Source organism: Tursiops truncatus, chromosome 3, assembly GCF_011762595.2.
Source record: "Tursiops truncatus isolate mTurTru1 chromosome 3, mTurTru1.mat.Y, whole genome shotgun sequence".
Taxonomy (NCBI): domain Eukaryota; kingdom Metazoa; phylum Chordata; class Mammalia; order Artiodactyla; family Delphinidae; genus Tursiops; species Tursiops truncatus.
In genome coordinates this window covers 144,958,816-144,985,546 of record NC_047036.1, presented here as the reverse complement: position 1 = coordinate 144,985,546, position 26,731 = coordinate 144,958,816, and the positions used below count along the sequence as shown (strand labels likewise).

General features: G+C 43.3%; 1 protein-coding gene across 2 annotated transcripts in view; it reads right to left on the bottom strand.

Moving 5' to 3' along the window:
* DOCK2 (dedicator of cytokinesis 2) overlaps nucleotides 1-26,731 on the bottom strand; it is a 409,609-nt gene that overhangs the window by 293,013 nt on the left and 89,865 nt on the right. For both annotated transcript variants that reach the window (XM_019945662.2, XM_033853554.2), the window contains exons 23-25: nucleotides 13,625-13,733; nucleotides 2,387-2,457; nucleotides 498-604 (exon numbers count right to left, since the gene is read on the bottom strand). In XM_019945662.2, coding sequence (XP_019801221.1) covers nucleotides 498-604; nucleotides 2,387-2,457; nucleotides 13,625-13,733 — 287 coding nt within the window. The remainder of the gene's footprint in view (nucleotides 1-497; nucleotides 605-2,386; nucleotides 2,458-13,624; nucleotides 13,734-26,731) is intronic.

Genomic DNA, 26,731 nt, shown 5'->3' with positions numbered 1-26,731 from the left:
CATTGCCCAAGTCCACTGTCATTTCCTGCTCTCCAGGAAATACCGTTATGTGAAGAAAGGCAACGTCCAGAGCAATTGTATAACATGCTACTATGAGAGTAGTAATAAAAGACCAGGGGAGAATATATAGTTAATGTGTGTTTGCTTGCTTATATAGTGAGTGACCCTGGAAGCAAACACAACAGGAGACTGAAGCCCCTGGTGCCTCTGTGAAGGGATCAGACCTTTACCTACTTCTCACGTAGAGCAAAAACCTCACAGCAAAATGACTCCAAATTTAGCCTCTCAGTAAACTTTCTCAGGAAAACAAACAGTTCAGCCTATGTTTTCCCTAAATTAGTTTAGATTCTGATATCTAAGTCGTCAGCTACTTTCTGCTTTTCCCCTTCATTCAGACCAAGGGAGTTGTTAGAGAAGAAACATTTCCTAACTGCGCAGCATGTAATGAGCACGTGGGGTTTCTGGCACCCCAACCGGCCAGGATGCTTTGCACTCACCTTGCTTTTTAAAGAGGTTGCTCTGGACTATCTCATTCATGGACTGGACTTTCTGCTTCTGGAGTTTCTCGGGAGGGATGCAGGTATAGAACTCATAGAGGAGTTGGCTAAGGGCAGGAAAAACCAGAGCACGCAGAGCTCGTTAAACCAATGTCTGCCACCTCCTGGCACTTACAGTCTGTCCATCCCCAGCCTGCCAGCTCTGCAGGGGCAGAAACAATGTACCTCTTGCTCCCTTCGCCCCCCACCTCCGTGCATGATAAGCCTTCAGTAAGTATGCATAGTTGGTCTTGGTGTTGAATACTGACAGTGTTCAAAGAGATGTGGAAATCTGAAAATAATATCAAGAAACCCAACCACTTACTGTGTGTATCAGGCACATGTTTTGCACTTGACATCCACTGTGCCATTTAAGCCTCACAATTCTATGACGTAGATCCAATGCTTATCTCAATTTTACAAGTGGGAAATGTAAGGTTTAAAAAGGTTAACTAACTTTCCCAAAGTTACACAGCTAGGGAGGGTCAAAGAAACAAGGGTTCAAAACCAGATTCTAATTTCATTGCCATGCCGTTTTATTCACTAATGTTTTATGCTTAGTAATGTTTTATGATAAATCTTAAGATCAAAAACGTCCTTAATTTTTAAAAAAACTCTGAAAAGTTGTGGGTTAGAACCAGTTTGGGATATGAAAAAGGAGATAGCTCTTTCCAAATACAGTGAAAATAAAAATACCACTGAAACAAAATTACAGCTCCTGTCAGCTTTCCAAAATCAGCTCATTGTGCTTATTCATTCTTTCAAATCCTTATTAAGCATCTACTTAATATGTGACAGGCAATGTGCAGGGCAGTGGGATACAATAGGAACAGACTTGGTCCCAATTGGCATGGAACTCACATTCTAATGGAGGTCAAGGTACAACACAAAAGCAAGCAAATCAATACAAGGCCGTAGATGCGATGAAGGAAATGAACAGGGAGTTGTGTCAGAGAGTAACGGTGCAGGGGTTGAGGGAGGAACAGAATTTATTTACAATGTTCAGAGGTAGCTTCTCCAAGAAGATAACATTTAGCTTGAGACCAGAAGAATGAGAAGAAGCCAGAAGAAATCTTCGTATGAACAGTGGATAAACTGACGAGAGCTGAATAAAGTTTGGAATGCACTGAAAAGAATTGTGCCATGTTTATTTCTTAGTTTTGATAGCTATGCTGTAGTTATCTAAAATGTGAACATTAAGGGGAGCTGAGTGAAAAGTATGCAGGAACTCTCTATACACTATCTCTGAAGTGCTTTTCCAAATCTAAAAGTATTGCAATATAAAAAGTTTTTAAAATCTTCTATATGTTATCTTGGAACTTAAGTGAATTTAGGAAAAAGAGGAAAAGGGTGTATCTGGCTCAGATGCCCCTATTCTAAGAGCATAAGCACAGTAAAATAATGTGTTCCTCCCATGAGAGGAATGGGGTGAAGAAGGAGCGAGCGAAGGGGAGCCCATCTCATTATCCCATTAAGTGTCCATAGGTTGTTCTCCATTTGTAACTACAGGGCTTACAGGGCAAAGACTGGAACCCCAAAATAACCTTCAAGCCCAGGTGAAATGGAGACATTTACACCAAACATCAGTTTTTTAACCTACATGTTCGTATCCTGCATCACTGATATTGTCAAAGAAGGATGTTTACTTTATAGTTGGTTTTCACCAAATCTGACACAACCCAATGAAACTGTAAAAATCCCACACCAATATCCCTGCAGGGAGCTCTGACCATGTGTCCTCCCTGTCCCCGCACTGAGTGCCTGGCTGGAATTACCCACAAGAGCTCTCCTCTCCCTCTGAATCCCTGGCTTGACAACAGAGCCCAGGAAAGTACACACCATAAGCTCACCTGAGTAACTTTGCATCAAAGACGGTTTCCACATCATAGAGGACAGATGGGATGTATTTCAAAGCTGCCACCTAGGTAGAAAGTGAAATAAACATGAGCAGTGCCCACGGCCAACAACTCTGCCTGGTGGTGAGAATACTTTGCAACATAACACAGATCAAGGGAAAATGATCCTGAATCCTGGGCACTGCTACAGTGATTCAGACTCTGCATGTAGATTGAAACACCAGGTGTACCTCTTTCAGAAGTTTCTTCTGTCTTCAAGGGAGCAGAAATGTAGAGTAGAGCAATCAAAACCTTTGAGGTTACACACACTTACAGTCAAATCCTGGGTCTACTCCTTAGTGGCCAGGTGACTTTGGACAAAACACTTACCCTCTCTGATGTCTCAATTTCCTTATCCATAAGATAGAGGACATAATGTCTATTTTGCAGGATTGTACAGATTCAAAATAATATAAATGTGGCATCCAGCAGAAAGCCAGACATATTTGCGTGCTCAATAAAGGGTAACTTCTATCTTTATTGGAAGATGGTAAGCTTGAATTGTTTTGTTGGTGGCAAGGATGACATGGACTGAGTTATTTCTATTTTCTCTCCCTGGCCAATTTGTGAACAATCGTCAGCGTGTTTTGGTCCACTAGCTGGGTTAGGAAAACTGGGCATTGTGGTGGATTGTTTCTGTCCTCTGTGCAAGATAACTGATACATCCATAGGTGGGAAAAAGACCCAGGCCCTTGCAAAACAGCACCATTTGCTAAACAGCAGAGTAGACTGTAATTTCCACAGGAGGAGTTGTAAGTCACATAGTTGGAAAATAATGTTTAAAAATCTGGTAGATGTATCCATTTTATATTTTCTTCTTATTTTTCTGTATATGCTAAGTGTTTTATAGTCAACAAGTATCATCCTTTTACAAACAGACCAAAATTAAAATAGAGAAAATTCTTTTTTTAAAGAAAATCTTATCCTAGCCATATACAGTTGCACTTCTTAGTTAACATAAATAACAATTATGACTATCCTCTGAGAGTGTGCAGTGGAGCAGACACCATGCTGTTAGATTATTTTGTTAAACCTTATTTCAGCCTACAAGGGATACACTATTTTCATAGATCAGGAACCACTAGGGCATCAAGATTCAATAACTAACTAGGTCACAAAGTTAGCAAGTGGCAGAGCCAGGATTTAAGATCAGGCAGGCTACTTACAGAGCCACTCCTTGCAGCCCTCCAATAGCACTGTTTTTCTCCATGCCCCCACGCTTTTTTGTCTTGTTAGTTATGATGTTTACAAGTCAGTATTATATGTTTGATATTAAAAAATTCACACAAGTATTAGGGTGAAAATTGTCCCTGAAGTCCCACATCTCCATCTCAGCCCCGATCCCTACTCCTCAGAAGGGATCACTGTCAATATTGTGGTGAGTCCCAACTGTTTTCTGTGCATGAACAAATATGTGTTTGTGTGTGTGTGCATGCATGTGCATGTGCACATGTATGTGTGTGATTATACAGTTCAGTAACTTGCTTTTTGCAGTTAACCATGCTAACACCAGTATTTTTGCACATCACTTCATAGAGTGCACTCTTCATTTCTAATCACTGCACAACAATGCTCCCATGGGCACACCAAGTCCTCCTTACTGACGGACTCCATGCTATCTTTAGTTTTTCTTTATTATAAAATAAGTGATAAGAAAATATTAAAATATACATCTGTGTATCTGTGAGAACCCCTGTGTGATGGATGGGCTGCTTGAAGAGAAATTAGTGTGTAAAATGTATGTACACATATGCAAACGTACATACAAATGTATACACATATACGTTTTAGGAGATAATGTCATATTAACTTAGAAGCAGTAATCCATTTCCTTCTACTCCTTTCCCTATAACCTTGCTAACACTAGTATACAAATCTGTCTCATTTTGTCAATCTGATACATAATTTGCAACTGCAATCTGCGAATTTTTGGATCTAGTCCAGGTGGGCACCTTTTCTATACTTATTGAAAAACTGTATTTACTATATATAGCTTGTTTATATTCTTTCCCCATTTTTCTTTTGGGTGATTTCTTATTGGTGTGGAATTCTTTATATATCATTAATATTAAGCCCTTTGCACAGCTACATGTAAAAGAACGAAATTAGAACACTCCCTAACACCATACACAAAAATCAACTCAAAATGGATTAAAGTCCTAAATGTAAGACCAGACACTATCAAACTCTTAGAGGAACACATAGGCAGAACACTCTATGACATAAATCACAGCAAGATCCTTTTTGACCTACCTCCTAGAGAAATGGAATTAAAAATAAACAAATGGGACCTAATGAAGCTTAAAAGCTTTTGCACAACAAAGGAAAACATAAACAAGACGAAAAGACAACCCTCAGAATGGGAGAAAATATTTGCAAATGAAGAAATGGACAAAGGATTAATCTCCAAAATTTACAAGCAGCTCATGCAGCTCAATATCAAAAAAACAAACAACCCAATCCAAAAATGGGCAGAAGACCTAAATAGACATTTCTCCAAAGAAGATATACAGATTGCCAACAAACACATGAAAGGATGCTCAACATCACTAATCATTAGAGAAATGTAAATCAAAACTACAATGAGGTATCACCTCACACTTGTCAGAATGGTCATCATCAAAAAATCTCCCAAAAAAATAAAAATGGTTCTGAAGAACCTAGGAGCAGGAAAGGAATAAAGATGCAGACGTAGAGAATGGACTTGAGGACACGGGGAGGGGGAAGGGTAATCTGGGACGAAGTGAGAGAGTGGCATGGACATACATACACTACCAAATGTAAAACAGACAGCTAGTGGGAAGCAGCCGCATAGCACAGGGAGATCAGCTTGGTGCTGCTCTGTGACCACATGGAGGGGTGGGATAGGCAGGGTGGGAGGGAGACACAAGAGGGTGGAGATATGGGGATATATGTATATGTATATAGCTGATTCACTTTGCTATAAAGCAGAAACTAACACACCATTGTAAAGCAATTAAACTCCAATAAAGATGTTAAAAAAAAAATTAACCCCTTTGCAGTAACACATTTTGCAAGAATTTTCTCTTGCTTGTCCTATAGTTTGATTGTTGCTTGTCTTTTAGCTTCGTTTATCGTACCTTTCATTGCACAGTAGGATTTTAATTTGTATGTTGTCAGATGTGTCAGATCTTTTCTTTACATTATTGGATTTTGTGTCCAGAGATTTATTCTTTATTTTTTCAAATCAAGATGGCAAGAGTTAACAAGATTCCAAAGTGAATGTTTCTAAAACTAGGGTCTATTGGGACACCCTTTTCCCATAGGATGATGTTAGGTATTCTGTGGCGGGAAGGTGGGGGGGTAAGGAATTGCAATCAAATAATTAGAGGAAAGTTTGATTTAAGCAAAGATAAACCAGTAAGGTGTTTCTGGAGGGGGTTTTTTGGCAGAACTTTTCAGAATTTTAATATGCTAAGATGCATTATGACATTCTTCCAGGCAATTATAGTATACAGTACATTTCAGCCTAGTTGGTCAGGCCATCTGTATCAGGAAACATCAAGATATGGCAAAAGCAGATGCCTGCAGGGCTGGGAAAGCAGCAGAAAGAGTGAAATGAGAAGAGCACAGGCCAGTGGGAAGTGAGGAGGTATGTGGAACCCACACTCTGTCTAAAGAATGAGTCATTCTTGTTCACTTGTTTTAACACTGTGCTAGCCAAATCAAACACACCTGCAGGCTGCACTGCTCCCACGGGCTGCCAGCGTATAACCCCTACATCCTAAAGAGACATCTGAGGCACATGCCCTGATAAAAGCCCATCTGAGCATCCTAGCAAACTACTCCTTCCTTCACTCTTAGGCTGAGAAACATAGAGCTCTGGGCCCACAGGCACTGGGGCGGGGGTGTGGGGGGGATCTCTGTGCTCCACCCAGCACTTGCATGCTCCGAGGCCCATTTCTTCACCCCCTGAGCCTCAGCATCTTCATGTGGGGCAGAGAGGAATGATGCAAAATAAAGTATATCTTGCAGCTATTGTAATGCCCAGCACGCAGCAGGCCCCCAGAAGTGCGCGTGCTGGATCTCTCCTTATCTCATCTCTCTGACACCAGCCCTCATTACCCAGCACCTGGACAAAGTGTAACATGGACTCATCATAATTAAGACCAAAGTGAGGGAACAAAAACAGAAATGAAATTCTCGGCGAGTCGGGGAAAGCCAGGACTTCAGTGTCTGCAGCAAGCTGCTGGCTTTCAAGGGCTGCATGTCATTCCAGGGCTTCAGAGTGATACTGTAGAGCACTAATCACCAGGTGTCTACATGGACACTCACACTTAAACGCTTCAGCTATTAGTAAGGAGGAGCTGGGCAAAGCTGGGACAAGGGCTGCTTCAGGAGGAGCCAATCTTCCCAGCCTCCCAGCCCTGGGCTGGCAATAAAGTAAAACAAACTGAGGGGTTGTCATGCTGAGACTCAAAGGGTGTTATCACCTCGACAGGTGTATTAAACTTCCATTTGGTCCAGGGGGCCTCACAGAGAAATGGCAGGCCTGTGGTTTTCTTTTCCAAAGGGGACAGGAAGTTTGCCAAGTCTATTGTCACAGCCAGCACTGGCCTCAGGAGGCCTGTCCACAGTCCTCACCTTCACACAGCCCTGACACACCTGAGTGGAGTGATAGCAGGTGGGTTCAAGCAGGCACTACCACCAAGCACTCCCAGGAGGCAGAAGAGCTCAGCCATAAGACCCGCTGGAGACCTCCATTCATTGCAAGTTTCTAAGGTCTGGGACTAGAAACAGCTTGGCTTTCTAGACCTGTTGGCCTCCTGCGAACTGCGCTGCTCTACTGTTGTTATTATCTTTACTCTCATTAATATTACTACTGCACATAAACTTATATTCCTGTGTAATTACTTTCATCCCATAGTGTATATCCCTATATCATATATAATATTTAATAAAAACAAACCGATGTTTTTATGTAGGTGTGTATGTGCATATATATACACATATACCTGTGTATATATTAGGATTAAAATATATTAATCAAAATAGCAAACCATTATCGGAAACTTTATACATGCATGATCTCATTTTATTTTTACAACTGCTCTATGAATAGATACTGTCATCCCACTTTACCAGTGAGGAAAATGATAGCACGGAGAGGTAAAAATAACTTGCCAGAAGCCACATAGCTAATAAGCCACATACACAGCAAAGATATGTACCTGATTCTGTCCAACTGGCTTCGGACCAGTACGCTCTGCTCCTGCCTACCCTGCTTGAGGAAAAGTTTCCATCTTGGTAAGTGCAGAGGTTTTAATACAGGAGACAAGGCTGAAGTGGGGGAGGAGGTAGATAAAGAAACATCTCCCGTTTAGGAGAATGGCTTTTGAAAGAAGGTACAGTTTTTCTGATATGCCTTAGGTTAAGAATCCTCTTCACCACATATATGAAGGTTGCAAGAATGGCCACCAGGACAACATTCTCCAGCTCAGTAATTAGTTTATAATGGGGCACCGAGTGAATTTCCTAGATGAATCATCAATTCCAAGCCCCTCTGCCAGAAGCCAGGTACCGGCCACAAGAAGAGAGCCAGCCCCAAATCAAGGGATTGTGATTTTACTGTGGCCCTAAGAGAAGTCGCAGGAAAACACTTGAAATGATTGCTATCCAGATGGACTTCACCAGAGCTGATAATCCTGGGCTGCTAGGACACAACAGATGTTTAAAAATAGCAACAAAAACCAAAACCACACAGTTGCACTCCCTCAAGCTCAACGGGGATTTGTCTTCTACGTGTTTCCAGGGTTCCTTATCTCCCCCCGCCCTCTCTTTTTCATTCTAACCAAGACTGCACAGTGTTGGTGCCAGCAGACACAGACTTCTGGGCAAAAGAACACATCCTGCAATGGTGCAAGGTTATACGAGAACACTAGACATCTTCCTCATTCAAGAGCTCTGACAATATTCCCATCCCATCAATTTTCAACCCTTTTATTTTAGCCAAGTAATGGACAGTCAAGGTCCATGGAAACTGGACAAACAGTGTTACAGGGATTCACCGCAGGTGACCAGAAGCAGCAGCTTCCTTATAGATGCTAAGCTGTCCCTGAGGAAAATACATCCCCTCTCCCCAGACATTCACCCTTGCCACTGGTCTTTCAGTGAAAGGGAAGGGAAGAGGGACCAACAGGTTCTGGGATATGAATGTCTCTGTGCTTTCTGTAACCCAACAGTGTGTTGGCCCCTGAGTCTTGGCATGAGGCAGGAGAATTCAGTGTTTAAAATGGCTGGCTGAAGAGGCCAAGTTCAAATCTAGGTGGGTCCCTTTTACGTGAGTGTCCTTGGGGAAGTTAACTCTCTATGCTCCAGTTTCCTCATCAGGAGAATGAAGGGAATAAAGTCACCTACTTTATAGGGTTGATGTGACGATTAAATGAAAAATAAGAGCTATCAATGGGACTGCAGCACCTCATTGGAACAAAATTTCATCCTACCCTCCATAAATCCAACATTCCCAAGTCCTGCCCTTAAGTATAGGGTAGGTGGTTACGAAGGGGACAGTAAAGAATCATTTAACAACTGGAGATGAAACTCCGGCTCTGGCTGTTAGATATGAGTCTCCCCTCTCCTACCTCTGGGGGCAGCCTGTAGGCCACTTCTCCAGAAGGAACTACCTTCTTCCCTTACTTCGGACATGTGGGTGTTTTACAAAACTTAACAATGAAAAGAGAGGAAAGGAAGAGGCCTCCTTAATTAGCCTGGCTTCATAACTGCAGACCAGACATCTGCCCATCTGTACTGTTGTTTACGTTGCTCATTGCTTAGCCACCTAGCATTTTGCCTGAAGACTCAGCTCTTTAATGAAACCATACTTTCAAACTCTGGGCTTACACAGCCTGGATTCAAGTCCCAGACCTGCCACTTCTCAGCTGTGGTTAAGTTACTCCATCTCTCTAAGCCTCCACTTCCTCATCTGTAAAGTAGAGATAAGAAGAGTATTTGCCTAATAAGGTGGTGGTTATAAAAATCAAATAAGCTAACAGTATATGTAAAGGTTTTAGCTCAGCATGTGACACATAATAAATGCTAGAACATAAAATAGTGCAAACTAGTATTCATTCTTTCATTCACTCAGCCAAAAGATATTCAAGTACCCACTATGTGACAGCCACTGTTTCAGATACTGGAGACCTAAAAGGCAGACCCCCCTGCACTCCTGGACACTCTAGTGGCTATATTAGCAATCATGTGTGGCGATCATAGTGGCCAAGAGAGCATATCATACAATTATGAGTTGTTTATTTATTTCCACTCATACCATCAACTTGGAGAATTATAAAGAATCATGACCTAAAGGAGAATGGGTCTAATGGGTCTGCACAACGTCACCAAATGGCCATTACTCACACTTGAGCTACATCCAATTCACAACTGTCTGGTGTTGACTGTCTCATTCTGCCATCAGTTTTATCAACAATATTCACAGGGCTGGCACACATAGGGACTTCTGAGCATACAGCCCATTCTTGAAAACACGTGGAAACCCCTGGCCATACCCATTCGTTGTGGCTTAGAGAAGAATATTAACTTTGGAGTTAGAAGAGCTGGGTGGATTGAAATCATAGCTCCACCACTATGAATAGGTATAATTTAGGATGAATTATTTAACCTTATGAGCCTTCTGTGGACACTGAAGACAGCGATTCCTTGCAGACCTTTGGTAGGGCTAAAAACACTGCATGTGAAAGGTCAGCTTCATGCCTGACACACGGTAAGTACTCAATCAGTGGAACGTGTTTTTAATGCTCCCTCTACCCTCTTTGGATGGCTAGCTTTAAATTCTCCATAGCTTTGGGTGAGCTACTGCCATGCCAGCTCTAAACAATAAGGAAAACCACAGAAAGCAATTCACAAAAGCCAGATGAAACTCAGACATTGAGAAATAACTTGCTTGGGCCCCAAAACTCACAATAGCCAAAGCTGAGATTGAACCAGATAGGTTTTGCTCTGAACTGAGGCAGGCATGAATTAGGGTTTCCACCTAAGCCACTACCCAGCTGGAAGTAGAAAGTCTGGACTAGAATGTCAATCATTGGCATTCTTACTCCGTGCTCTCATCCAAAACTTATGGCAGACATTACTAATAGATCACAGCATTCTTTCCTACTGTACCCCCATGCAGGCTCAGAATCAAGACTACAGTCATGTTGTACTATTTCACTGGTGAAACTTTTCCTTCCTTTTTTATTTTTCATAGAGTCAGTTCTTGTGAGTTTATCCTCCTTGAAATTTATATCTGTTTCTTGATCTAACAGAATAACTGGATGACCTAACACTGTTCGACTTCATGTGACAGGGTTAGAAACAAAAATATTCCCTTCCAGATTCCACTATAGGAAAATGCCCTCAAGGCTTCTGTTTTACGATGAGGTAAAGGAGGGAGAGATATAAATGACTAAAAATTATTTAAATGGAACTATGTAACAGGCTTTACACACCATGCTTTACGTGCATTACTTTATTTAATCCTCTCAATAATCCTCTAAATTAGTCTTCCCATTTTATAAAAGGATAAACGAGGCCCAGGAAACTGAAGTGATTTGCCCAGTGTTACCTGCCCAAGGGGGCATGCCCCATTTCCCACCCAGATCTCTCTGGCTCGAAATCCAAAGCTCTTTCTCCTGTAGCAAATGTCAAAGTCTGCAGAAGATCTCTTGTGTGGGGTTTGCTAACATCAAATGGCCTTGACTCCTTTCCCCTCATCGGCCCATTCCTGGCACCCTAAAACAGCATTCAGTTTTTTTCAAATGGTATTGCTCTCTGTATTTGAATATGACTTTACATTCTTCTTTGACAACTTTTCAACAACCATAGGAATAGATGGAAAGCATCACTGATTTTATGTAACTCCTAGAAGCTAAATTTGACCCTTAAAGTAAATTTAAAAAGAGACAAAGTCCCTTTCCATGACTTCAGGGTAGAAATCCATAAGGAGAAACCAGCATAACCTGGAAAACAAGACATTTCTGACACAGTTACCCAGACAATAAGAACCTGGGTTCTTACTGACTCATGCCAAAGCCATAATAATCCTATTGGCTCTCTGTATTTGCATAGCATTTTATAATTGGCTCTTTTGCAGACAATGTTCATCTGATCCAAACAGTGAAGTTCTATAGATGAGGAAACAGAGACACTGAGAAGTTAAATCCAGGGTAAAATCATATTGCTGATCAAGAAGAACATTCTGTTGACCCAGGTCTCCTCAGGACCAGAAATTCTCCTGGCTCATCTTTTTGCTTCCTTGCTTCCTTTTTTTTTTCCTCCTTTCTTTCCCTACCTTCTTGTTCCCTCTGCCCTTTATTCCTTCCCCCCAAATACCTGTAGTTCATCACAGGGAAAGTGGTGCTGAAATTGGAAAGGGTGGCTCTAGGATGGCTTATCCCCTTGTCTTTCTCAGGGTCATGCGGTCTCTCTCCTGGCACCTCTGCTTCTCTGGGGCATCTACTCCGATTTCCTCCCCACCAACCGGCTTCCTCTGTTTGTCCATCGTTTCTGCTCCCTCACACTTCAGCTTCCTTGGAGCCTATTTCAGACCTGATGCAATGCCACAGCCTCTCATTGCAACCGGGCATCCTCAGCTGTCACCGGATATCCTAACACTCACTGTGTGGTCTCTCACTGGAAATCAGCTGCTTCCAGTGTGATATCAGTGTGAAGAGGTGTGGAAATCACTCTGCCTCCGGGGTGATAGGCTCTGGCTCTTGTCATATTTCTTCATGCTGCCCCCTGCTCCCGTTACTCCCTTTGCTTTGAAATGATGAGGGTTTGAGGAATAGAGGGAAGACTTTAAAAAAAAAAAAAAAAAGACTAGCAAGAGGGAAGAGAAGGTGAAAACTGTAAGACTGCAGCCCCAACTCATTTCAGAGAAAACCACCATATCCCCAGTAGGTGCTAAATGTGGAGTATAAAGAACAGTGTGATGTAGCGGCTCAGAGCATGGTTTTAGAGCCAGGCAGAAAGAGATCTGGATCCCAGCTACACCCCTTAGTGCATAGGAGCCTTTCAATTTCCTTATCTATAAAACAGAGATCTGAACACCTATTCCGAGGGTTATTCATTCAACAGATATTTATCAAGCATCAACTACGTATTAGGACTGTTCTAGGTGCTGAGGATACAACCATGAACGAGACAAAGCTCCCCTCTAAGGAAGCCGTTAGCAGAGTGATTCCCAAACTTTGCTTCATACTAAAATCAAGTTGGGAGATTTTTAGACTCCCTTTTCCCTAGTCACACTCCATACTAATTAAATTAGAATGTTTGCTGGTGGTAGTCAGTCATCAGAATTTATTCAAGATCCTCAAGGGATTTTAATATGCAAAGTTTGGAATCCATCATGTTAGCAGCCAACACTCCCCAGAGAGACTTCTGCCTTTGCCTCCTCACCTGCATTCTGGCTGAACTAGTACCTCATTCGTTCTAACCAGAGGCTGGGCAACCCCAGGCATAGCTAGCTAGTGAGTATTTAAATTAGCAATTAAAAAGAAAACTCTGATCAAAAGAAGAGGAGGTACTCTGCATTAACCCACTGGTTTAAATCAATGTGTCTGGGTTTTCTTCTTCCTAACTCATGAGGCAGCTCTTCCCGAACACTTGTGAATAAATGCTGTGAAAGTCAGGAAGTCTCCCTGAAACAGCCTCTTCACTCAGCCTCTTGGCTGCTAAACTCATTCTCAAACATAGGGTTAGACCTCAAGGTTTCTCAAAGATTTACAGAGTTTGTAGATCATGGACCACTAAATTACAGGACCCATTTTCTCCAAAATATCTCTTGTTTATTGAGGACATTCTCACCCCAAAATGGGAGCTCAGTTTATGGTGTGGAGAATAAAAAGTGGACGATTTAAGAGACTGACAACTTAACTTCTCTCACCACTAGAAGTGGATCGGGTTTGACCTCCTTCCTTCCAGGGAGCAAAAGCTTCAGAGTTATTTAAGAAGAGGCACCACTACCTTCATGGGAAACGAACAATAAATATGCCATCCCCTGCTCCGAGGAGCCCTTGGTGTTCACGACCCTTACACCACAGGCCCAGCCCAGGCCTTCAATTACCACATGGCTGCTATTCAAGCAAAAGTAGACGTTATCTCACTACGCTGTTATCTATCAGATGACCAAGGGAAAAGACAGAATTGTTTTCTTTTGTAGTGTAAACCAACCTGCAAAAGGATGGTTGTTTTATATTGACTTTTCATCAAGTTGTTGATGGATTCGAAGAGGCGTCTCATGGATTCTTCAAACTCCATCTGTTCCTTGCCTTCGTAAAGCCTGAAAGAAGACACATCTGAGTCATTTCTCAAGCCAACAGGCAATACCTTTGAAAGTGTGTGCCAGCCACAAACTTCATTTGAAATTGGGAAGAGACAGGGGTGGAGATAGGGACTTAAGGGGAGGGGGCTTGCTTCAGCAGTCGCTGCTTGCATATGCCACTCAGGGGAAACCCAGGTCCCCAGAACAGGTACCATCCAACTGACTCGGCATAATAAACCGCCCCCTCCTGCCTCTTTTTTTCTTTTTCCCCTTGCAGTACGCGGGCCTCTCATGGCCGCAGCCTCTCCCGTTGTGGAGCACAGGCTGTGGACGCGCAGGCTCAGCGGCCATGGCTCACGGGCCTAGCTGCTCTGCGGCATGTGGGATCCTCCCGGACCGGGTCACAAACCCGTGTCCCCTGCATCGGCAGGCAGACTCCCAACCACTGCGCCACCAGGGAAGCCCCCTCCTGCCTTTTTTTAAACCCTGAAGGACCTCAAAGGAATGAAACTCATCCAAGCTGAGGGGACCTTAATAATTTCATCCTTCTGCAAGAATCAGAGGGAGACTGTGGTCATCAGACTTTCAAAGTATCTTGGAAGTATCAAGGAGAAGTATTTTCAAATACACTTCCCCTTAGCCACTGCCCGCTTGTCGGATGAATACAGTTGTGTCTGTTCCACATCAGGGGCCATCATTTTCCCTGCCCTCTTATTTCAGGAGTGTACTTGATACCTAATTTAAAATTTTTTGCCTCTGATTATAAAGGCCCTACATTGATATTGTAAAAAGAAAAAAAATGCATTACTTATGAAGTGAGACTCCTCATTAATCCTACCATAAAATTAGCAACCGTTAAGGATATCCTTGCAGAGATTTTCAAGGCCTGTCTAATATATACATGTGACTTTTTATAGAAACCATCCCCTTGCATAAAATCAGTCTCCAGGCCCCTGAGTCTCAGTGCCCTCGTGGCCCAGCCTTGGAGTGTCGTTCACCCCAAGGCCTCTCCAAACAAGCTTTTATTGCCAACGGGTGAAAATTCTGCAGCCTAATCTTTGGCATTCTGGGTGAAACACAGAGAAGGGTGCTTCTGTCTCCCATTCAGATAGAGGGTCTCCTGTCACAGCCCTACACAGCCAGACACCACTGAGCTGCCAGCTGCCGTGAAGGTGCTTTCCCCAGATAAAACGCCGACACACTTAAGGGGTTTATTTGCTCCATCAATCACCGGTCGAGCGGTCCATCACGGCCACCTCAGCGCTGTCTCCACTCAATCCCCCACCCATGCTCTCGCCCCTCTTTTCTTCCTGCTTCTCTCCTACCTCTTTTCTCTGTCTTTAAGTGTGCGTCTCTCTGTTCTTCTTCTCCTGAGTATCACTCACTTTGTCTCTCTGTCAGTCTCTAGGTGTCCCTCTGCCATTCTCTCTCTCTTTGACTTCATCTCTCTTTCTTCTGTCTCAGTCACTCTCTGTGTCTCCTTCTCTTTTTTCCTAGGTGGCCCCTTCCTAAAGCCTCCTGAAGTAAGAAGCTTAAGGGGAAGTCAATGCCAGATGTTTCAATCCACTACAGGGATCCGGAAACTGCTGCTGACTTTCTGGGTATCTACTTCAAGGTCATAGAGACAAGGCTGTGAGAGGAGCCAGGAGTCCTAAGGCTTCTCTCCTTCTCTGTCCCCACCTGTCCCATTCCTCCTTCTCTTCTTCCCTTCTCCCCTCTCCTACACCACTCAGTCCTGAACACAGAGATGTTCTGCCACAGACGATGTGTTTTAGAGTCAGCCTGGGTTCCAATCTCCACTCTGCCCAGTACTAACTGAAGACCTTATAAATAACAGCAAACATCACAGAGGATCACTCTGCCCCAGGCACTGTCTGTATTATTAACTCACATACCCTCATCACCACACCATGGTAAGGGGCCCCATCCTTATCACCATTTTATAGGTTGGTGACTTAAGCCCAGGGACTCCGCACCAGTAAGTGTTGGAGCCAGAATTCAAACCTGGCCATCGGCTCCTAAGCCTCCCTCTCAATCATTTCGTAGACCACTGTGCTCAATGCTTTACCACCTCTCTTAATTCCTGTAAGCCTCAGTTCCTCACCTGCAAATGCAGGCTGTCACAGCACTGTGTCCAGGGATTATGAGGAGCCCAGCTCACATGTGACGTGCTTGGAACACACTGGGCCCTGGTAAATGCTAGCCATTGTCTTGTTGTTGTTAATTGTTGGAGTATTACACCGATAAAGACATACAAAACTCTCAACAGGTTGAGACTTGCCCAAATCCCATCCAAGTGGAAAAGATGAGACCAGGTCTGGCAGGGAGGAAGGGAGGGTCTGAATTCAAAGTGGTGATGCTTTCCCTGTGAGATGGTGCTGTGAGCTTTTCTCTGTGCCCAAAGCTAAGCTAATGGACGGTCCATCCCCCAAGGCTTTTGCCTTGAAATCCCTTGCTCTTTCCTCTAGCCACAGCCGCCTGAAAACATCTAATAAGCGACATCGTAATTCCTGTTCCTGGTCTATGGTGTCTCCCTCCCACAATTAACAGCCAGACGTGGCTGCCCATGGTGAGCTCATCATTACTTACATCATTATTTACCATGCATGGACTTTCTCTGTAAGGTGTACTTATTTGTATATTTGTGGCCGTATGTGTGTGTGGCTTGCGGGGTGGGCGGAGGGGATCCCACCAGGTCCTCTTCTTGGGAACCACTGGTACTGCCAACAAAAATGGTCTCCAGCAGCTTTCTCCTGCTGGTGACCCTAGCGCCCCCCACCCCCAGCCCATCTCCCATAACTGAATAGTCCCATGGCAGCTCCCTCCCTGGAATTCATCATTCTTAACAGAGAAACACAGAAATGGGCTTTGTTGGGAGTCATCTTAAGGCAGTGCTCCAGGAGGAAAGTTCATGAACTCCTGCTGAAGAGATCTTTGAGGCTACCCTGGTTCCTTACATCCCTGAGTCTGGTTATTTAACTCTTCTTGGATTTTATAAGCTGCACAAATATCCCTCCAATAAACTCCCTTTTTTTTTTTTTTTGCTTAGACTAGCCCTGGTTGGATTCGTTGAAAACTTCTGTCCAGTCAGAGCTCTGCAGGGTGAGACGGGCTTGTTCCTGCAGCTCCCTGGGGTTCTAAACCAAGAACTGCTGGGAACGCCAGTGAGCACTGGGTCCATGCTTCCTATTGTACAGATGAAGAGACTGAGGGCCTGAGTGCGGAGGTGACTCAGCTTCATTACCATCTTTTAAAGGTTATTTGACCGAGGCAGGAAGGAAAAGAGACTTTTAGGCGGTAAAATCAAGTCGAGGCTTTCCACTCAAATTAAACTTAGGAAACTGAATTTAATTTCTACCAGCAAGACATGTGATTCGCTCTAGGTCACAGACTGCACCAGTGGCATAGCTAGACCCGGAACTCAGCATTCTTTTCCTTCTATGCTCTGAGAACCTAACAGCACAGCACAGGTGACACAGATCTTATGAAGCCAAGACTGGGGTACCTGCCTCCCTGGGAATCCAAGCTGCTCCCTGCTATTCATGTCACAAGTTAAGTACCTTAACACCACACTCTAGTCAAGGGAAGGAAATACATTCTATACCTGCTGAAGTTTTATAGAGGGTAAAAACAATTCTGTTGGGGAAATGGCTTGCGTCTTACAGTTGACTACATCATTAAGCAAAATCGTTGCAGTCTTATCAATTGTGTGTGTGTGTGTGTGTGTGTGTGTGTGTGTGTGAATTTTTAAGCCTGGGATTTTATTTGCTGGGAATGGGAAGAACAGTTGAAGAAAATGACTACAGTTGGGAAGAAGAAAGGAAGCAAAAAACTAGTGTAAAGAGCTTTGCTGTCTAGCTAGACTCCTCCATAGACTGGCTGTTTGGCCTCAGACAAATTACATCTCCGAATCTTACCTTCCTTGTGGATAAAACAGAGATATAATGCTCATTCGAAGGGTTATTTTAAGGTGAAAAAAATGAGATCGTGCATCTCAAGTGCTTAGTACTATGGCTGGCACTTAACAAGTGTTAAGTAAATATCAGTAATTCTTGTTGTTGATTCCTAAGCACAGAAGTGATCATACTGGCAAACTCTCTGATCTGAGTGTACGTAAATAAAAGGAATATTTCTTAGAAGGAGTGACTAAGGAAGAAAAATACATAAAGCCTTTAGATTATGTGGAAGAAATAAACTGATGGCGGTGGGGGTGGGTGAGCGGGGCATTCAGCACCATGGGACCTCCCCTGAGAAGCATAAGGAGGAAAGAAAAATAATGTCTTGTCTATCTGCAAGGCTTTAAATGTGGCCTTGAAGTCAAGGGCACAGCAGATGTGGTTTCAAGGTCCTTCTTTAACACTTGTTCTCTGTATATAGCTTCAGGAGGGAAACATTTTTTCTGGCTTCAGAGCACCTAGAAACCAGCTGATTCCGCCAGGGGACGAATTATTGAAGGGCCCAAAGGCCCTGACCACAAGAAAAACTGGAACACCCTGCGAGGCGCTGTTCTGGGGCATGCAAGCCCAACCACGGCAGGCACTCAGCTCCCGGGGCTGGGATAAATACAGCAGTGCTCGGCTGGCATGTGATTCATTAAGGAGACGCTGTGCACAGCTGCGCACTCACTAAATGCAACTGGGGCCCCACATGGAGTGTACAATGCCTTGCACCACCTTCTCTGTGCAGGTACAGAAAGCCTCAGCCGAAGACAGAGACGCCCACCTCAGGCCAGCAGCGCAGGGAAGCAGAATCGCACCAAGGCAACCTCGGGCTGCAGAAAGCCAGGAGGAAGATTCACCTGAGAATCCAGGGTGGAGTGTTTCCTGAGTACCGGCCTCTTTACACTTCTATACCTCATACCTCGGCGACGTCCAGCTCCCCGAGCCACCTTCCCAGGAATCCTCCTGATTTCCTACCCACCTCTTGGAGGCAACATAGACATTTAAGTGAGACTGTGTCGCTTTCCAAACCCTGCTGTGACCCTTGTCAGCTCGGTGATCTTGGCTAAGTTTCTTCAGCTCTAGAAGGCTCAGTTTTCTCACTAGTAAAATGGTCCTAGCCCCACACAGTTGTCCTACATTAAAATAATGCACGTAAAGCGATTAGCACAGTGCCTGGTGCAGAGTTAACACTCAATAACCATTAGCTATTGTTATACGGTAGCACTGGTTTCTTCTGGATCCGCTCCTTTCGGCTTTCTAAAGTCTTAGGAGAAAGAAGTCAGCCACTTCATAAACACAACTGCCATTTATAGAGCACCCACTGTGTGCCAGGCACTGCAGTGGAGGGAGACGGGAGCAGGACCCAGTCCCCAGCCCCAAGAAGTCAGGAGGCAAACCCACAGGTAAATCATATATTGCCGGGTAGCGAGAAAAGCTGAACAATAAAAGTTTAATATTATTGCTGAGTGATTCCTAAGGTTCAGGCACTGTGCTCAGTTCCTCACACGGATTAGCTCATTTGATAGAGGCTCTTATTATCTACGTCTTACCTATGAGAAAAGAAAAAAAATTAAAGAGGCGTGAACAAGGGGAATGGAAGCTGAGAGGAAGGAGCAGGGGCCCCGCTGACACTGACCTCAGTTAGCCACCTACCTGAAGGTCCCTCTCAGCCCTCAGCACCTCGCCCCCCTCCCATGCCACCACCACAGCCTGTCCCCGGCCTCCCTCCTTCCTCCCAGAAGTCCTGGAAAGGCCCCCAGGATTAGACCTGGGCCTGGCTTGCCTCTGTCTCCCTTACCTGGTCACATCTTTTGCCTCAATTTGCTCTTGGCAAGACACACACCTGACTCATTTCACAAGTGCCTGGGAGCAAGACCAGATTCACTGGAAGCTTTTAAAAATGAAAATTCTATTTTAAATGTCTCCATGATCTTATACGGAACTGAGCAAAATTACTTAAATAATGAGATCTCACCACACCACTTTGTTACCTTGCCATACAAGTCAAGATACTTTTGTGTGCCCAGCGATGCCAGGACATGAGGAATACTGTAGAAGGGAGGCCACTTACCCAGTGCATTTCCTTAGATGAATGATATGCACTGCACACAGCATTTAATGCAGACTGTCACAATGACTGAGGCTTCCCTGTTAGAATACTTCATTCTTTATCATCACCACTTACTTGCCTGTCTTCTCCACTGGAGGATAAGCTCCGTGCAGGCAGAGATCAAGGCTATTTTGTCATAATATCCCCACGTCTAGCAAGAGGCACGGAACATCAAAAGTGAGTTTTAAGCAAACGCATCAACAAATGATAAATTATTAAATGAATGAACTTCAGCACCTTCAATGTGGATGTACAGAAATGTCTTAGGAACCCACAGAACTCATAGAAGTTCAGCTAATGCTAACGGTACCTAAACAACATCGTGAGGATGCTATTAATAGTCATCTTCAGCTCTGCCACCTTTAGTTTTTATCATAACTTTTACCACTAAGACGACTAATACTGTTAACAGCTGCTACTTATTAAGCATTTACTATATGCACCAGGCACTATGCTAACCGCACAAGTTCACCCAGCTAGTAAATGGCACAGTCAGGATTTGAGCCGAGGAGTTGTCTGGCTGCAAATTTCACTCCTTCAACCACTAAACAATACTGCCTCCTGGAACAGAGCAAAGAGCGAGCAGATCCCTGGGACCGGAAGAAGTCAGGTGGATAGGAAAGCATCATTTGCCCCTGGGATGATATCCTGCAACTGTGTAGGGAAGTGAGATGGCTAGCTCTCACCTTTTTTTGTTCAGGCTCTAAATCCACGGTTACTTGGCTGGTATTCCTACCCCTGAGCCAATAATTCGCTCTATTACAGGAGGTGTAAATTAGTGACTTTACAAAGAGAACCATTAAGCCATTCATGGTTGCAGAAGAGTAATTATTCTGGAAAATTCACAGCAGTCTAAGACCAGAACCTACCTACCTCTCTATTACCTCTCTGTCTCTGTCTGTCTGTGTGTCTCTCTGTGTCTCTTCCTATCTCTTGTCTCTGTCTCTCTCTCTCCACATCCCTACCATTTGGGATAAAGAATAACTGTAGGCAAACCAGCTGAGTCTGTCTGAAAATCATCCTTGCATTTATCGTTCCTGCTTATAGAAAGAAACCCTTCAGTGCACTCAGCAGGCACATTTAAATCAAAGCAATAGGGCTGGAAAGGGATTATGAAAGAGAGGGTCCCCTCTCTGGTTCCGCTCTTCCCCACGTGGTCATCATCACCATCGCCACCCCCTTTCCCACCACCAAGGTCTATGCTATGGACCTGAAATGAATCAGAAATTGCAGATTAAGACATGGAATTTTGGTGCAATGAGCCTGGAGTGAGCTGCCCAGCTCAACAGCGGCCAGAGAAAATTTCATTTGAAGGGTAACAAAGTTGAAATGTAAGGAGTTATTCTCAGAAGAGAAAGAGTAAAGTTGTACCCTATTAGAAAGGAACTATATAAGAAAGGGCTAGGATAACTACAAAGTTGCCAGTGTGAACTGGCAAGCAGCTCTGGTGGCCAGAGAGTATTTCATGAAGACTTGATTGAACTGAATACTACCAGCAGTCCACAGGCAGGGCTCAGCCCAGTTCCTGGTGCCAATCCTTTTGTCATTGACAAAATTATTTCTACTTGAGCTGCTACTTCTCCAGAATCTGACATTTGAGGTGGATTGCCCCTTAGGGCAAACTGCAAAGAAGTTTCACTAAACAGTCTTCTTCCTGTAAATCACCCCAGGGAAGAAAGATTTGTAGATGAGAGGGAAAAAAAGGCAAACTCAAAGTGTGGGGTATCCTGTTTTGAATAATGTCTAGAATGAATGCACAAAAATTAATGCAATCACTGAAGAAAAACTGCCTCAGGTAGAAGTGTAAACAGCTTAAATTAAAAAAAAAAATAGAAGTTAACAATATGGACAAAATGAAAGAAAAACAATCCATCTAAAACATTCACTTTACTTTTAAAATATGGCAACCCTGTACAATAAATTAATAGTAAGTAGGTAATGAAATGCAGGCAAAAGCTAAGTTATGAATAGAGTGTGATGTATGCCCTGTGCCATCCTTCATTCTACCGAGAGGAGCTGCAACCTTTATGTAATTTGGCAGGAAGAACTAAGTTGCCTAAGTCTGCACTTAGGTAAATTTCTCCATTAGCATGAAAAATGGTATTCAGGGTCTTTTCCCTCAATATAATTAGAAATTGAGTGTTCCCAAAACAATGTTCCTAAGGATAGAAACACATACACACACACACACACACACACACACACACACACACACACACTTCCACAGTTTCAAGACATATAGAGAAAAAGACGGATTACATCATCTACTTGAAAGAGAAGCTAATACTCAGCAAAGTCCTTCCAGCTCTTTCTCTTCAGGCCAAGTTGGTCTAAAAAGTTTAGGTACTAAAAAGAAACTATGTCTTGACTGCTTCTCTTACCATTTCTTCCTTTAGTTTTTTAATGACCTGGGAGGTGTCCTTGGTATCTTTTTTTAAAGTTTATTGAAGTGTAGTTGATTTACAATATCATGTTAGTTTCAGGTGTATGGCATAATGTCCAGTATTTTTGCAGATTATACTCCATTAAAGGTTATTACAAGACAATGGGTATAATTCTCTGTGCTATACAGTATATCCTTGCTTCTTATCTATTTTATATACAGTAGCTGTACCTGTTAATCTCATACCCCTAATTTGCCCCTCCCCCCCTTCCCTCTCCCCTTTGGTAACCACAAGTTCATTTTCTCTATCTGTAAGTCTGCTCCTGTTTTGCAAATACATTCATTCATATTATTTTTTAGATTCTACATGTAAGTGATAACATACAGTATTTGTCTTTCTCTTACTTATTTTACTAAGCATAATATTCTCTACATCATAACAGAAAAAAATTAAGTTGCAGAATAATTACACACATGTGCACACACATACACACTTTGTAAAATCTGTACATTAAATTGATCATTTCATTACCTCTTAGAAAAGGGATTGTGTCAACAGTCCCCTTATACACTTTTATATTATATTCTGATTTTATAACAAGTAAATACTGCCTTTAATTTTAAAAAGATCTTTCTACTCTTTTGGGGGGGTGGGGGTGGGGAGTGAATGTTTCTTGGCCTCCAGTTCCTTTCTACAACAATCCTTTCCCCCAGGGTCTTTCCTGAACTCTCTCATTCTCATCATAGGAACTAGAGCTGGAGCCAGGAGGTCTAGCTCAAGGCCATACAACTGGTGGCAGTTTTCCCTCTACAATCATTGAATCAAGATGCTGATTTCTCACCTACTTCCTGGTTCTTGGCATGGACTGCCTCTAGAGAAACACTTGCCTAAGAAATGTCAAGTTAGTGTTACTCTAAACGGTGGTCATGCCAAAACCATCTAAACTGTGCCCTTTCAGTCTGTGGTTTTCCGAGAAGTATAAGTAACCCCGGGCTACATGATCTTGTTCCACTGAGAGCCTTGACATTTGGTGTGTAGAATTAAATAGAATTTTTAACAGTTTCTTTACTAATGGTGCTGGTTTGAAAAATGCATGTGCAGTAAAACTCTTTGTTTTGAAATCTGGGAACACCTGAGGAAGTGTCGAGTCCAAACACGGTGAGGTTTGCATTACTGGAATCGTCAGTTGAGTGGTAGGATGGCTGAGGGCCAGAGAAGTTGCCAGGAGAGGGCAGTGTGGCAGAAAGACCAGTGGTCTGTGTCCCTGGACTGAATTCTAGAACAGATGTCAGCACCATTGTGTATTGTCACCTTTAGGAGGTCACATCACTCTGGGCACCGGGTCACTCATCTCTAAGGAGACACATTATCATTGAGGGAAACCTCCAGGATTCCTAATTGGCTTCTATTGTCAAAGAGTCAGCATGGGGTATGACAATCATCCAAGGGCAACCCTGCTCACTCTGCAGAGCTCCCCAACATGACACGGCCTCATAGCTGCCCAAGCCAGAGCCTGGGGTAAGTAGGGGTGGATCTTGAAGAGCCTGAGGGTCATTCAGTCATCAAGCCCCATTAATTCCACCCCCCCAAACCATTTTTTTCCAGCTTTATTGAGATATAATTGACATATGATACTGTGTAAGTTTAAGGTGTACAACGTGATACTGTGATACAAGTATATGTGGCAGAAGCATTGCCACAATAAGGCTGGTTAACACATCCATCACCTCACAAAATTACAGTCATGTGTGTGCATGTGTGTGTGTTGAGAACTTCTAAGATATACTCTGTTAGCAACTTTCCAGTACATGATACAGTACTGTTAACTACAGTCACCAAAGCCATTTACCATCCTTCATCCTCATCGGCACCATCTTCATCCAAGTCCCCGTCACCTCTCACCAGTAGAGGTTTCTGAACCATCTCCCTTCTTTCACTCTTACTTCCTTTCAATCCATTTTCTACACATTGGCCAGAGGGACCAATTTAAAAACACAAATGTTATCATACCATTCACTTGTTCATAATCCCTTTTTTTTTTTTTTTTACTGTATAGCACAGGGAACTATATTCAATATCTTATAATTAACGGAAAAGAACTGAAAAAGAATACAGATATATATATGTATAACTGAATCACTTTGCTATACACCTGAAAACAACACAATATTGTAAATCAACTACACTTAAAAAAAAAAAAAAAAGAGTCAGTATAGCTCCCAATTTCCCTCAGGATATTGTCTAAATGCCACGGCCTGACCTTCAAGGATCGTCAAGATCTGTCTCTTCCTGTCCCTCCAGGCAATCTACTGCTACTCTCATCCCTCCATCACTGAATTCCAGTCACTTCTGCCTTTCCACAGCTCAACTGAGTCAAGTTCTCTACTGTCTCAGGGACCTCCCTCCAGCTTTCTTTTCACCAGTTACACCCTCCTCCTCTTTACCTGCCAACTCTTACTCATCACTCAGGTCACAGATGGCACTTCCTCCAGGACACCTCCCTGACTTCATGATGAGATATGATCTCCTTGTTACATGCTCTCAAGGCATCTCACACACACATCTCTCTTAATTTCATATGCGCCCACACGACTACCTGCTTAATGACTCCCTTCCCACCTAGACTAAAAATCCCATGACTAGGCTTGAGTCTCTCTGATTCATTGTCATATTTCCAGTGCTTAGCAGAGTGGTCCAGTGGCTACTCAATAAATATTTGTCGGGTAAACACTTGATTGCTAATGCAAACCAAAACCTTGACCACTAGACAAATACTTCAACGACACTTTTAGAAACTTTCATTATCAAGTCAAGGGCTTAAAAAGAAGGACCAAGTTTTAGGGCTCAGTGTACCTGGGACAGGTATACAATGTGTTGATGCTTAATGTAAGGAAGAATAAATGCTGAGTTACAGGCCTTTCAGCAGCTGTATGCTCAGAGGGAAATTAGATTTCCAGGCCTCGGATGACCTGTGAATTAGTTACAAGGCACACATTCCTCCTGCCCCATGGATACCCCTAAAATGGAAAATGGCACAGTTCCAGGTTCAGAGAAGCAGGACATGCAGTGTGTGTAGCAGACCAAAGCTCCCGGGCAGGGCCCTCAACAGGCTCTCTACTGGTTTCTGGGGTTTGGGAGAGGCCACCTTCTAACATGTATTACAATGGAGGAGGCACCAGATTATCACATTAAATCATATCAGAAGAGGAAATGTTGATCACAGAAGAGGGGTCCTGATCCAGAGGTGAGCTTTAAAACCCAGGGCTGCATTTCAGTCACCAGACCTTAATGACCCAGTTGTGCGTACCTGGTTTAAAACCAAACACAGAGAGCAAGCCATGAGGGACGAGGGAAGGGAAAACTAAAAAATAATGGACTCTCTAAAGTCTAGGAGAAGGACACTTTTACTTGGCTTGAGCAGTTGTGTTTAAGGTTTCCATTAGATAGTTACTTCAACTATAAAAATAGTTGATAATAAATATTTGTTGATCACCTACTATGCACCAATCATTGTGCTATCAAGGAATTTATAAGAAGAAACAAAAATCAACCCCCAAATATGTAAAATGGCAGCTATGATATGTATTTGGGTGTCAATTTTTATTTCTCTTTCCAAATTCCTTGAGAGCACAGTAATTGATGTATAATAGGTGCTCAACAAATATTTATTTGTGATACATACTTGAAAGACAAAATACATGGGCAATGAGAATTTAAAGAGGTTTGACCTAGCCAGAAAATACAGGGATAGGTTCTCTGAGGGAGTGATGCTTCAGGTGACCCAGGAAAGGAGAATAAGAAAGAACTAGGAGAAAAGGAGAAGAAAGGGCATTCCATCCACAGGTCAGCAAGCACACAGGCCCTGCAGCAGAAGGGAGCCGAGTGGGTCAGAGGGACTGAATGAAGGCCCCTGAATCCGGAGTGGAGAGACTGGGTAAGCCGGGTGAAAAGAGGCTGGCGGGCAGCCAGGACGGGACCCTCGCAGGTCACGTGAAGTTTTGCCTTCATCCTAAGAGCAATGAGAAGAAATTAAGAGGATTTTAAGAAGGTGAGCACCTCAGTCTGACCTGAAATGTGGAAAGATCATTCTGGCTGCAGTGAAATTTAAAGACTTCTACTTCTGACATTGTGGTAGACACAGTGCCCTAGAAAACCTCTCAATAAAAATGACTCCCAGGGCTTCCCTGGTGGCACAGTGGTTAAGAATCCACCTGCCAATGCAGGGGACACAGGTTTGAGCCCTGGTCCGGGAAGATCCCACATGCCGTGGAGCAACTAAGTCCACGCACACGACTACTGAGCCTGCGCTCTAGAGCCCGCGAGCCACAACTACTGGGGCCTGCAAGCCACAACTCCTGAAGCCCGCATGCCACAACTACTGAAGTTAACTGGTTGGGGAAGAGAAAGAATGAGATCAATCCTGGGGCCTGCATATTGGTGACCCTTGCAGTAAGCTGATATCCCAAATTGTTATACCTTCCTATAAAGGAAGGTGAGAAATAAATCTACTGCATGAAAGAAAACTTGGTGCTGGGTGAAGAAGGAAAACACATCTCCACTGAGATTTCTTAACCACAAGCC